Below are 13,672 nucleotides of genomic sequence, written 5' to 3'. Positions count from 1 at the left end.
ATTTTTGAAAACTCAAGGAGGTTTTTGAAAAGCAAAAATCCTAATATATGTAGAAAATAGGGCATCTTTGGCACAAGAACAAATGGATTCATCAGAAGTTCGTGTTCCTCTATAAAGTTATTTTACATTTTTTTAATCCAAAGAGGAAGTGCTGTAATAAACTGGTTTTCATTAGTTTCTAAAAGATGACCAAGGAATAGTGAGCTGGAAAAAAATTGTTAATAAAAGGGGAAGAAAGAAAAAAAGTGGAGGTGGCTTGGTATTGGGGCAAGGCTGTCTGTTAAACAACAAGCGCTGATGCAGTGTTGTGGGTCAAGTTCAGCGAAAAACTGAACTTCTCTGTGACTCAGTGTCCTCACCTGTTACTTCCCAGGGACATGGAGGACGAATTGCATAGGCAGTGTTAGCACCGGCACATGAACTGGGTAGTAATCCCGTGAACCATACGGCTGGGCAGGGTTCCTCTCTCTCCTCCAGGGTGGATTAAGAGAGATGACCCAGGGAGGGCGTCTTGAGTGCTTCTACGGCCACCAGCATTTAGGGGGGAGAGCAAGACCATCCCTAGCCTGGGCTGAGGTTGCTTTTACAGCTGTACCTGAGTGCCCCCAAAAGGATAGTCTGGAAAATTCCACAGCAGAACAAAAACAGCCTGCTTCCCTGCTCTCAGAGGATTTGAAAGGCTGCCATGCGGCTCCTGGATGGCTGACAAGCCGTGACTCATTTTGACAGAACATTTGCCAGTTTTCCCAGATTTTACCCCTGTGCTTCAAATTACTTGCAGTTTCAAAGTTGAGATTCCTTCTTGCTTTCTTTTCTTATGAAAGCATGCGAACTAAACATCACGACGTCCTGTGTGCCCTCCTACATAGGACAGGTCTTTGGAGAGGTTTTCACAGTGAGGGATATTGAGATGCAGTTCCTTCCCAGCCTGACCCCTCCCTCGGGGGGCCACCCGTATATGGCATGCAGCCAGTGGCCGGAAAGAAAGGGGAAGCTAACTGGCCCACATGGGACTTGAACCTGTGACCCTGGCTTCATTATAGAACAGTATTCTACCCAACCCCGCTCTTTCTAATGACCTACAAACCACCAAAAGCACAACCTCTATTTGATTATATTCTCCCATGACTCATTATTTAGATTCTTAAAAGCTGAGCTTATTGAAACGTCTATGAATTTTATACTTTAGAATGAGTAGTTCCTGTTCTTAAGAGAATCCACAGCATACACATAAAGGCTGAATAATTTGCTCCCCAAATAAATAAAATATAAACCATAGCAGTGAGTTGAGATTTTACCTAGATAGGTCATACTAACGGAATGTATTTCCACTACAATCTGATGAAATATAAGAGGAAATATCTTATTTTTTAATTTTTTCCTTAGTTGTAGAGTAGTATGCTTTGTTAAAATCAACATTTATTTTCAAAATTTTTTGCAAATATTGTGTTGTCAACTCTAAGTTTTCTGTGGATAATCCACTTTATGAAAGGGTATCTAGAAATTTGCCAACTAGTTTTAGTAATAGCTGAACTGTATAAGTCGGCAGGTAAGTATTAATATACCTACACATTTTCTAATATATGCAGACATTCTCTGTGATCCAGAGACCAACAACGCATAAGTGATTTTTAGAGAATTTGCTGCTTTTGAGCTTATTCAAGAATGGATTCTGTACCAACCCCGTCCACATTACAAGTTAATCACATTCCTCCAAGTTTCTCCTATTTGTAAAATCCTATCCAATATCGATAAGTAAAAAAGTCCTTGGAAATAACACAAGTAGTATCAACGAATCAGTGTTGGTTTCTTTTTACTTGGGATTCATTTATCACTTTACCACTATTGTATATACCTTACCCTCAGATGAATATAGATATTCTGTTCTACTTAGTGCTAATTTGTCACAACTCTCCAGTGAGTGTATAATCGGATTCTCTCAATGCACTCTCAACTTTGTGCCAGTAAGTGGTTGAAAGGATTCTATGGAAATGTGGGTCACATCGTGAAGGGAACGAAATAAGGATCTCTGCTAATGACATATATATAACTACCTGTCTAAATTACTTCCTGAGGGTATTAAACGTTCCGTGACTACTAGAACATTATTGGCTCGAGGTCAAGTGTTTTTCTTATAAATTTGACAATGTTAAAAAAAAAGTTCCGTGGCATAGGTTTTATTTCAGATGTTGAGTATACTTTTTAATCATCAAAAATTACCAAGCATATACGTTAAAATATGTGTCTTCCTTTAGAAAAGCAGTTGTATGCTTAAATGCTCCGGAGTGTACCATAAATGGAATAAATATAATAAAGTAATTTCTTATAAACTTTTTAGCTAATGAATGGAAAGCATTCATTATGTGCTCATCAGTATCTGAAACCACGACGAATGGAGTCAGCAAGAATTTCTAAAGTGTTGTTGGACTTTATCCACAGTTTAACATCTTCCTGGATGAAAGCTACTGTAGTAGCAAAATTGCCTGACTAAATTAAATAGATACATAATCTGTCATCAAATCAGAAAATAGCCAATTACTTAAGAGCAATTTATTTAAAATAGGAAAACAATTTATGTAGGTAAAACCATCCTATAACACTCTATTATTAATCTCATTGCCATAGGTTATTTTATTAGAATGCTTTAATTGATTGACACTTAATGGAGTCAGATTTCATTAATTCATTCTACAACTATTTATTGTGTATCAACTGTGGACGAGATATGATGCTACATTCAGGAGTTGCAGATACATAAAAGGAGAGAGGGGGTGTGCAGGTGAGCTCAGAAGGGACCTGAGCACTCTGGACCTCGTCTTAGTTGGCTTCTCAATGGCATTCAACACAAATGGCCGTTTCCTCCTCTAGTCATTTAACATGGCCCCCGGTTCCTTTCTCGGCATATTAAGGTGACTCTAGGCAAGATTTAATAAATAAGGTTTCTGAGAAGTTCATGAAACGATCACTAACATGAAATTTCTATAAACTGTCTCATCATACACCACTTAATAAAATATCTTCATTTTATCCCTTGATAATCACACAGCTTATGACATTTTCCAGAGAGCCTTTTCCATAAATTCACATATTCTAGTTTGTTTACCATAAGCAATCACAGACCAAGTATTTCCTGCTAAATGTATTCCATAAATAAGAGCTCTTTTCTAGCAAATGCTGTTGCATAAATGTACCATTAGCATGTTTACAAGGGGATCTAACCAAGTCATCTTTCTTTCTTTCCTGGGGCCAGAAAATTAAGAAAATGGGTAGTAGGCTTATGCTAACCCATTCCTTCCCAGCTCCATATGTCCCTATGACTTCTAAATGTGTACCTCCAACCCACACTTTCTCCTAAACTCCAAGCTCATATATCCAGTTAGCCACTCAACATTTTGACTTAGCTGTGTAATAGGTGGTCAAATGGAATATGAGCACAATAGAAATAATGACTCCATCCCCCACCTTTCTAAACACACACAGACACACACACACACACACACCCCTTTCGTTTTGCAAGTCTTCCCATCTCAGTGGTATTCTCCCTCTCTCTCTCTCTCTCTCTCTCTCTCTCTCTCTCTCTCTCTCTCTCTCTCTCTCTCTCTTTTCTCTCACCCTCCCCCCTTCCTCTCTCTTCCTCCCCCCCACCCCCACCTTCTGTCTTCTCAGGGAAAAATATCACACTCATGCTTGACTCCTTTTCTCTCACACCTTGTATCCAATATGCCTAAAAGTTTCACCTTTTTTACCTTCAAAATATACCCAGAACTCAACCACCAACGCCCACCTCACCACTGCCGTCCGGTTCAAGCCACCACCATCTCCCAGGCAGATGGCTGAAGTAGCTTTCTACCTGTGTCCTGCTTCCTGCGCCAATCTTTGCCCCCAGGACCCTATTCTGAACATACCAGCCAGATGGCTCTCTTAAAAAGATTAGTCAGATTATGCCATTCCACAATTCAAAAGTCTCCGGTGATGCCCGTATCTCTCAGAACAACAGCCAGAGCTCTTACAGTGGCCCTGGGGGAACCTCTGCAGCCTAGATCCCCGTTAACTCTCTGATTTCATCTTCTATGTCCCCGCCCACCGCTCCCCTCAGCGGCTCTGGCTCCTTGGCTGCACCTCAAGCAAGCCGACCACATTGTGGCCTCCGGACCTTTATAATGCTGTGTCTTCAGCCTGGAAAGCTGTCCCCCAGGTAGCATGCAGCTTGCTTTTCTAATCTCCATCAGATGTTCGCTTAAATGTGCCTTCTCTCTATGGCATTCCCGATTCCCTAATCACCTCTTTGAAACTGTAATCCCCATCTTCCCTAGGATTTATCTCCTCTGTTTTTTTATCCTCCTTCCCACGTATCGCCATCTGAAGCACTATACAGTTTAATCTCTCAGGATTTATTGTCACACTCTTTTGGATGAGAGCAGACATGTCAGTTTTGTTCACTGCTGTCTCCCCAGCACCTACAGTGCTGTCTGGCACAAAGTGGCTTTCAATAAATGTTGCATAAATTAAGTAATAGCAGAGCAAATCCGTTTGACTTGATCCTAGTTTAGAGGAGAATAGGATCGAATAATGCGAGAACAGTAACTGAGGGCTGCAGCCAGGAAGACCTTGAAACTTGTACTATGGAGATTGGGTTTTACTCTGCAGGCCGGGGAAACCATTAAAGAGAATTGAGCCAAACAGTAGCACAAACAACTGAAGTGAGAGATAAAAGAAAGCATTCCTGAAGACAAGGAATAGTGATGAAAGGAAAGTTTTGTTCTTTAATATTAGCTACTTCTTCATCCAGCTGAATGTGCTGAGTGATATCGTGTCAGCTGCTAACAGTTACCGTGGGCTGGAATATTGGGACCTGTTTTCAAAATGGTTTCAAAAACCCGTAGACTCCTGAATAGAGGCGTGAAAACATCCTACTTGATGAGATTGCTAATGATGCATTGAAAGTGTCCATAACTTGAAATATAGGTATGTTCCCTAAAATTTGTATGAAATAAGAATATTAAGTGAAGTTAATGGAAGTAGTATTTAAAAAAACAAACTTTAGAAAATCGATTTGGGGGAACAAATTTGTAGAACTACAGAGAATAAATAAATACCTTACTTATCTTTTTTGCCAGTTGGAATTAGAAGCCTTTCTCTATGTTGGACCATATCTTATCTACCCACCCCTCATTTTTTACTGAAACAGATTAACAAGAAAACACATACAGCACCAACTATTAGTGTTTTGGCTAATACATGTTAGTGTATATGTTAATCATTTTAAAACTCTTTTCTCCTTTTGCAGTACAACCGGTACCAGCAATATGGTGCTGAGGAGTGCGTGCTGCGGATGGGGGGCGTGCTGTGCCCCAGCCCTGGCTGCGGGGCGGGGCTGCTTCCGGAGCCCGAACAAAGGAAAGTCACCTGTGAAGGGGGCGACGGCCTGGGCTGTGGGGTGAGTACTGCGGCACCCCTGGGTGTTGATTACTTGCGTGTTTGTTTTGCTTTGGTAAATTGGCTGGGAGTATATACATGTTTTATTTTCATTTTCCATTTGGACGCAGACATCTTTGAACTGATATATGAGAAAACAGATTTAAAAATTTGCATATAGGATTCCAGATATAAGAGATAGATGATGGTTGATAGATAAATAGATAGATAGATAGATAGATGATAGAATGATTCTTTTTTGGAAGGAAGGAAAGACTTTTGTGCTTTAATTACGTATCACAGTGTTTATTCTAAGATGTTGTAAATCACTAGACCAATCTTTTGAACTTTTCTTCCCGTGCTCAGTTGATTCAGAGCAAAAATGTATGCGTTCTTCAGAGTTGGCTTTAAGCAGACAGGAGTGAAAGGGAAAGAGAATTTCTCATCAGGGATGTCTTAGCAATGTTGTTTGCCTAAGTATTTCAAGAAAAAAAATTGAAGATTAATGTGAAACTTGAAATGTTATTGTCATAAAAATCATTTTAAATTGAGATGAGCAAAACTAATGGTGCCTCTCAGAGAAGCAGAATGAGATGGGGAAAATGTTTGTTCCAAGAGTTCAAACAACATGACCTAGACTGCTTCTTGAATGAATCTGTCGCTGCAAGCTGACGGTGAAGGGGTGAGGGAGGCATAACCCAAAGGTGACAAGGCTACGGAATTATAAATTGAAATGACAAATGGAGAATAATCCTGGTATGAAATTTCATGCAGGCTGGAAAAGGAAGAAAGTACAAATGCTTATAACATGCTATTGAATTTTACTGGGAAAACATGTCTTTGTTCTAAAATGGCAGCTTCATGAGGGGCTTTGTGAAGGAGTGTTGATGGCGGAGGCTTATTATCTAGGCGTAGTTTTTGGCTGAGCGCTGAGTCACCTGTGCATAAGTTAGCATCTGTCGCCCTTCGTGAAGCTTCCTATCTGTCATGTGGTGGGACTCCCAGAGCCGTGGGCTGAGCAAGAAAGTAGAGGAAGTGGAAATTGAAAAATAATGAGATACCATGGTGCCTAAGTGGGAAGGAATGCCTCTGGATGAATGACCATGATCACGTTAGAATGGAAACTCCAGGAATGTGTGCTAGCCTTAGAAATTATGGAAATCAAAGTACGCTTTCCAGCCCTGGTTGTCATCATTTACTGTATAACCTGTGCCAATTGTGCGTGGCCTAAGAAGGCTGACACCTTCCAGGCTCAGAACACTTGCGAATGTTTCCTTTCAAAATGAGTTACGATTGTTTTTAACCAACAGCTAATCATATGCTTCTGCCTGTTAACTGCCTGCTGTTCCATTCTCTAAAAGTGGATTCCAAGATCTTAACTTTCTCTGTGAGGTGGGGAGATTGTTTGGCCAATCTTCTATACTCAGTTTTTCACCTGGCTTTAAAGAACTATGAAGGTCTTATGCAATTTGAAAGCTTCGAACTCCTTTACCTGTCCTTTTTTACACAATGTGACATACATATTTAAGCTCCAACTCTTAGGAAAATACATTGGAAGTGAATTGAGTTGCTAATATCTTTGAGTTAAGAGAGTTTCGGGGCAAACCTTCCCTAAAGGAAGATAGCTATCTTTGGGATGTTTCTTTGTCCTGTGGGAATTCTAGCTAATGAGTTTTGTTTTATTTTGATTTGTTCTCTTTTGTTTTATTTCGAGGTGTACCTACCAGTTTGTGCCTTAGTTATCTATTGCTGTGTAACCAATAACCCCAATTTTTAACCATTTAAGAAACATGTATTATCTCACAGAGTTTCTGAAGGTCAAGAATCCATGAGAGGCTTATCTGGGTGGTTCAGGTTCAGGGTGTCTCATGAGGTGGCAGTCAAACTGGGTCTGTGGGGAAGGGGAAATTTTCTCTTCTGTCCCTCTGAGGTCTTCTGGCTGGTCTAATAATCAAATTGGCATGAGACAGATTAACAGGAGAAAATAACCAAATTTAATTGTGTGTGTGCACACAAAGGTTCCATAAGAATTTGGGACCCTGGGACAAGTAAGGAAGTCGAGGCCTATATGTCACCTTGAGCTAAGGAACAAGATGGGAGAAATGGTTTGAGATTTCAAAGAGGAAGAACGCAATTTACATGGAAATGGAAAAGCAAATGTATGGTAAATAAGTGTTTGCTGGGCCACCTTTAACCACCTTTAACCATGGACACAGAGAGGGCTCTGATCAGTGGGCCTCGCTTGCTTCCCCCCTGCCTTTCATAGTAGTTCATAATGAACTGTAGTTCCCTATGATGACAGCTATTTTAATCCTTCGTCTAAATTCTTTTTAGCAGTTAGGGGGAAGGTGAAGTTTCTTTTGAGTCCTTTGTTTCTTGAAAATAACCAGCTTAAAATAATATCCCAAAGAAGCATATTTTGGGGGTGGCAAACTCTGCTCCCCTTCAGGTTGCAATTATCTGAAGGCTTGACTGGGGCTGTAGGATCCCAAGATGACTTCCAAGATGGCTCATTCACATGACTGACTGTTGGCCAAAAAGACCTCGGTTTCTCTTGGCTGTTGGCAGACGGCCACACTTCCTCACCATGTGGCCTTTGTCTTGGGTTATTTGTCCCAGATGGCAGCTGGCTCACCTGGAGCAAGTGATCCGAAAGAGAGAGAGCAAAGAGAAAGCCACAGTGCCTTGTTTGACCTAATCTCCAAAGTGGCGCACCATCCCTTCTGCTTTTTTCCATTCATTAGAACTGAGGTACCAGATCCAGCTCACCCTCAAAGGGAAGGAATAAGCTTCCATCTCCAAGGAAAGACTATCAAAGCAATCACGGACATATTTGGAACCACTACAGTTTGCAGTTTGAAGAGGTTGAAGAAGGAACAAAGGAATGATTTTCTATAGTACGCACTTGACTTGATGCTTTCCTTTTCCTCCCTGTCTTTGGTGTCCCAACCCCCTTTTTCCACCAATGCCCATTGCTTTGACTTCTCAACAGAGATAAATTGACCTCATCATTCCCTTTTCTCTTCAAATCCTCAACTTTCACAAAGGGTGTTAACCCAACTTACCTTTTGGGATTCTGTAGTGGTCAAAAAGGAGAGTGAATTCGATGTCTTAAGTTCAAATCCTGGCTCCAACCAATACTAGTGGTCTTAATCTTTTCTTTCCTCAGCTCCCTCACCTCTACAGTAGGGTATATTATAGTAACATGGTATAAAACTATTACGAATATTAAATGAGATAGTAGATGTAAAATGCTAAGAACAGTGCCTGGCATTAAATGCGTATTTATTTAATATTTAATCAAAAGCTTAATAGTTATCAAAAGTTCACCTAAAAGAACCAATATTTAAGGAAAATTATTTATATTTATTTGATCCTCTCTTCCAAATATTCTAGAATATACCCCTGTATCAAGCCAGATCTATGGCAGGGAATTCGGTACGGAGTCCCCACCATGTTAGCCCTTCACAGAATTGCTTTTTCCCCATAGTACTTTGGCATAATGTCTTTTGTTGACATTGTGGTCATTCTACTGGAAATTTGAAGCGTGGGGCTCAGGACATCCCAATGGACTGTTCTATGAGGAACCATGGTGTCTGTTCCAGGCTGACCTGAGCAGCGGCAGCCCTCATGTTTGTTCTGAGGGAAGTTGTGCTTGAGGGTATCATGAATTGTGCAGCTGATAAGGAGTCCCTCTGCAAGCTGACTTCTAGAAAACCTAGAGCCACCCTGGGGGGCTCTACAGCTTACACCTGGGTCACTAACGGAATGGGGTTTGGAACTCATTTCCTAGCTTCTCTCTTTTTCTTTTTTCTCTTCCCCTTTTCCTGATGTATCCTGATTTGCTGTGATTTGTACATCTTTGTGAGGCGCCAGTCTTTTCTGGATTTCAGGATGGCACTGGAAAGCCATTGTGTGAAAGGAACCCTGGTGAGTTCATGTTCTTTCAGTGGTGGAACAGGGCTCACTCGGTAGAAGTTAGAGGAAGATGAATCTCTGTTCAGCATTTGCTCTAACCCCACAGACAACCAGCCACAAAACAGGAGTAGTGAGCATGTCATCCACACAGTGTTCAAGGGAAGTCGTTGGCAGCAAAGCTATAGAAGAGCCGGAGCCTTGGACGTGGAAGCAACCCTAGCTTTCATTAACTTCAGTGGTCCTCAGGCTGTAGTTTGCAGGTTTATTGTAAGGGACGTGCGAATCCACCTTAGCTTAATTTTTCCTCAACTCTCAAAAGATCCGAAAAGTGCAACTCTTATTATGTGGGTATACAAGGAATGCTTGATGTTACAAAAAGTTATCTCATGGGTAAAAAGATTGAGAACCAAAGCCCCTGTCATTCACGGAATTTAAGTATTAGGCCTTAAGGTCATTGTGATATGGCCATAGACACACGTTTTCAGAGCTGAGACACACCCATGTGTCGCACTGCAGGCTTGTATGGTTCTAATCTTCTTGTCTGTCAGCCCCCAGTACAGGCCTGGGTGGCCCCCCCCTCCATCCATAATTGCTGTTGTACATAGTTTCCATCTGAAGAAACTGACTTCAGCATTTTGATTGCCTTTGGCTTCTTTAAAATAGGTGCTCAGGTTAATATTTATGAGTCTCTTATTCAAACATCTTAGTCATGTTCATCGGAAAATCAGATTACCTGATCCCGTGCTCTGCTCTATCACTGGGCTTAACCGTTACCCGGAGAACAGTGTGTTCGCTAATAAATAAAGCCAAGGATTTCTATTTAAATGATAATGTCGGTCCCTCTAGGAAAGCCGTGGTGGATGTCTGATGGTTACAGCAAACGTATTACCATTATGAAGAATTATTTGAGATTAAGTACTACCTCCCAGGATTGGTGGGAAGTGGTGCTTAATCTTCAAACAAGTGGAACTGTTACACTTGTTTCATGACTTTATATTCCAGTGCTCAGTTTTTATATTCTTGTCTTCATTAAATTCATTTATTGGAGGGTTCAACATTCACTGAATGAATGAACAAATGAATGAAGGAAGGAATGAAAGAATGAATCTTTTTTTTTTAAGATTTTATTGGTGTATTGGGGGAGGGGGACAGACAAGTTGCTGTCCTTTTGTTCTTCAGTCTAGTTGTGGAGGACGTCACTTCACTGGCCCATGTTGGTATTATTGCGCTCTTCCTGGGTGAGGCTGATAGGTCGCAGGCCATTGGATGGCTGCTGTCAGCGGCTCTTGGCAGCTCACACCAGCTGCTGGCTGCTCATGCCGGCTGCCAGCCACACACAGTAGCTTATGGCAGCCCACTGCAGCAGGGGCTGCAGCCCACACCGTCGCCGGCGACACACGGCAGCCCAGCTCCAGGTCGAACTGTTGTTCACCATCTTAGCTGTAGAGGGCGCAGCGTCACTGGTCCTCATGTGGGATCCGAACCCGGGCTCTGCTGCTCAGAGCTGGTGTCCCAAGCCAGCTCTTAAACAATGCGCCACTCGGATGGCCCGAATTAATGAATCTTAATGTGGAAGTAATATGAATACATGTTCACTTTTATTTTCAAATATTATCATTTTTTCCAATATTGCTTACCTTGCCTCAACAAGAATCTCTTCAAAAAATATTTAAGTATCCCCATATACAGTAATGCTTTGGTTTGCGAGCATAATTCGTTCTGGAAACAAACTACTCGTATTGCAAGACATCGCTCATTTACTAAATTAAAATGTATTAGAAATGTTTGCTTGTCTTGTGGAACACTTGCAAACCAAGTTACTCACAATCCAAGGTTTTACTGTATTTATACAATAGACAATGTTTTACTTGCACACATAATACATAATTCAGAAAACTAAAATATGCTACGTTCAGAGATCCACAAAAAGTCATTTAGGAACCTAAAAGTGCTGTAAAACTTAGAGTTTAAATGCCCTATCAAAGGCTACATGGCAAATAAAGAATTTTGTACATTCTGGTATATAACATGTCTTAGTCTTGGGAGCACTAAGGTTTTAGTTTTGACACAGCACAGAATATTTTTGATAGACGGAACTCAATGAGGAATGTATTTGGGAATCAAATAGCCTGACCTACTCTGTGCTAACCTTTGATCATATTTTTACTACTGCTCATAAAAAATATTAATTGATTCCTGAGGAATTCACTTTATGCATTATTTTTTCTCTGGCCTTATTGCTATTCATCAGAACTCTCTCACTAACTTTTATGACTCCGAGGTAAAATATTGATGTGCTTACTACTGGAGAACAGCAACAAAATATGGAATACAATATACTCACTAATCTGGGAGTACAGAAAGCTATGGAAATCAAACTGTTTGAGTTTTCTATAAATAAAGCATCTTTATCTTATGTGGTGTTGTTTGGGTATATTATATGTCTGGGAGATAATTTCTCACAATAATACCAAGAATTGGAGGAAGAGTTTTCTGTTTTACATTAGAAACCTAAGGACAAGATTTGACAAATGCAAAAAAAAACAAAAATTACACATTTAAGTGAAAACTAAAGATTTCTTTAAAATCATTTTACTGGCCATTAGTTAAGGAGATAAAATCGAATTTCTTAAGGCATTGGATGATGACTCCCTCCTTTACTGAATATCATGAGCCGCTCAGAGCAGTTCTAAGGAGGAACCGGTGAAGCCTTTCCATTGGGCTCCATGCTCACACCGGCCCTCGTAACCAACTTTGTATCCTTGTGTTGATTTCCTTGAAGAGGGTCTCACAATTTATAGAACTTGACGTTACCAGGGCCCATCCCACCTAGATCTAGACCTACGCAAGTGTTGGATATGACCTGCTATGTGCAAAGAAAATTTTGTTAAAAATAATGAGTTTGAACTACTTATAACAATAGCATTAATATATTGGTGAAGATTTTTGTTCAGTGAGCGTCGAACCTCATTTTTAGTCTTTATATAAGAAAGGAGTCGATGAAGATAGATGGAGACACCTTGCCTCAGTCTTAGATAAAACTAATTATTAAGTTAAAAAATTAATAAATAGAGAAGAAGCCCTTTTTTCAATATGTAAAGCTCAGAAATAGAAAACTAGCCGACAGTCAATATTTGCTAGGAAAAGGAAAAACACAACAGTTACTTTCCCTGTTCTTTAAAGATATTTTAATTTTGTAAAAATACATAATTACGTGAAGTATTTTGTAAACTATATTTAGTTCTCCCTTTTCTTAAAAGAGACTAGAGATTAAAGTCTAGACCTCAAATATATGTGTTTTATATCATGATGCTTTCAAAGAGATACAGAAAAGATATGTAGTTATCATCGTGAGTAATACTGATTTCTAAGCATTAATTAAGTGCCAGGCTCCACCGTGCTCGCCTCCACCACCGGCCTCTCCAACACATGGAAAGTGGAATCATATCTTATTGACATGTTATTTTTTGATATACAAGATGTTATTTACCAAAAAGCATTTTAAACAGAAAGTTAATGTTACAAAATGTGAAAAATATACATTTCGTGTTTATTTGACATGTGTGCAAAAATCTAATTTAAACTCTAAGATGGGCTCATTTGCAGATTGGATATAAGTCTCGCTAGACTTTCTGCATGTGAGACAGCTTGAAGTGCAAAGATAGAAAGCTTTTTATTTAATTAAAGAAACAGTCCACAAAAGCACAAACAAGTTGTGCACACCATCTCTCTGAAAAACAATAATCAATTGACAAATGTTCCTACAAAGTGCTCTGTGGTTTGAAATAGAAATATACATTTTCTCACAGCACAGACCACTGTCCATTCCTCTAGTCTTTAGCTAATTTTTGTCAAAATAAAGGGAAATGTAAAATAATTATACTCTTTCAAAGTGGTAAGCTCCATCTCTTTAGACAATGTGGTAGGAGATCAATTGTGTGGCACATTGAATGGAAAAGTCTTTTATTAAAATTAAACAAAGTTAAAAATTCAGTTTCTCAGTCGCAGTGGCCACATTTCAAGGGCTCGATGACCACATGTGGTTTCCAGTGATGGACTGGACCGTGCAGAAATCACATTTTCATCATAGTCACGGAAAGTTCTATCGGGCAGCGCGAGTCTGGAGAAAGACTAGGTCATCACCCAAAGGAGTGGTGTTTGCAGACTCAGGGTTTCCTGTGTCTCATATCCAAGCCCTTTGACCTCTTTGGTTCTAGTTAAGAAGAAAAAAATTTTCCCCACTAAGTAAAAACATGGAGACCCTCATTTTTCGAAGTGAGACTCGTGCAGCATGGGTCGCAGGGGATGTCCTAGGAGGAGGGTTGGAGTGGGAGCAGAG

General features: G+C 40.1%; 1 protein-coding gene across 2 annotated transcripts in view; it reads left to right on the top strand.

Annotated features, from left to right (window-relative positions):
• PRKN (parkin RBR E3 ubiquitin protein ligase) overlaps positions 1–13,672 on the top strand; it is a 187,572-nt gene that overhangs the window by 26,281 nt on the left and 147,619 nt on the right. For both annotated transcript variants that reach the window (XM_019663791.1, XM_019663792.1), the window contains exon 3: positions 5,288–5,437. In XM_019663791.1, the coding sequence (XP_019519336.1) occupies positions 5,333–5,437 (105 nt within the window). In that variant the 5' untranslated portion in view covers positions 5,288–5,332. The remainder of the gene's footprint in view (positions 1–5,287; positions 5,438–13,672) is intronic.

This window comes from Hipposideros armiger, unplaced genomic scaffold (genome assembly GCF_001890085.2).
Source record: "Hipposideros armiger isolate ML-2016 unplaced genomic scaffold, ASM189008v1 scaffold_404, whole genome shotgun sequence".
NCBI lineage: Eukaryota > Metazoa > Chordata > Mammalia > Chiroptera > Hipposideridae > Hipposideros > Hipposideros armiger.
Note: the sequence above shows the minus strand (reverse complement) of the source record. Positions and strands in the feature narration are given on the sequence as shown.